General features: G+C 70.4%; 1 protein-coding gene across 1 annotated transcript in view; it reads right to left on the bottom strand.

The window, feature by feature from the left end:
- Positions 1-493, bottom strand: part of NOSIP (nitric oxide synthase interacting protein) — a 15053-nt gene that overhangs the window by 268 nt on the left and 14292 nt on the right. The window contains 1 exon segment of the mRNA XM_005879529.2: positions 322-485. Within this exon segment, the coding sequence (XP_005879591.1) occupies positions 322-485 (164 nt within the window).

Here is a 493-nt window from a genome sequence, read left to right on the forward strand (position 1 = left end):
TCCAAGCCAGCCAGGCAAGGAGGGTGGGGGCCTAAGGTGAGGGGCGGGTCTCCTGGGATAAGGGCGAGGTCCAGGGTAGGAGTGGGGACGAGGGGCGTGGCCTTGGGAGGCGTGGCCTGGTGAGGAGGCGGGGCCTCGTGGAGGGAGTGGCCTGTTGAGGAGGCGGGGCCTCGGTGAGGGAGTGGCCTGCGAGGAGGCGGGGCCTCATGGAGGGAGTGGCCTGTTGAGGAGGCGGGGCCTCGGTGAGGGGGTGGCCTGCGAGGAGGCGGGGCCTTGGGGAGGGGCCTGGCAGGAAGGCACGGTGGAAGGGGCCCTGCTCACCCGCTGCAGCACGATGATGTCGCGGTCTGTGAGCTTCTCCCCGTTCACAGGGTCCACCATATCCTTCCGGATCAGCTTCTCCACACACTCCAGGGTGACCACGGCGCCCCTGCGGCGAGGGGAAGGTGGGGACACCGCTCACACGCCCCGCCCAGAGGGAGAGCCACACCCC

Source organism: Myotis brandtii, unplaced genomic scaffold (assembly GCF_000412655.1).
Source record: "Myotis brandtii unplaced genomic scaffold, ASM41265v1 scaffold601, whole genome shotgun sequence".
NCBI lineage: Eukaryota > Metazoa > Chordata > Mammalia > Chiroptera > Vespertilionidae > Myotis > Myotis brandtii.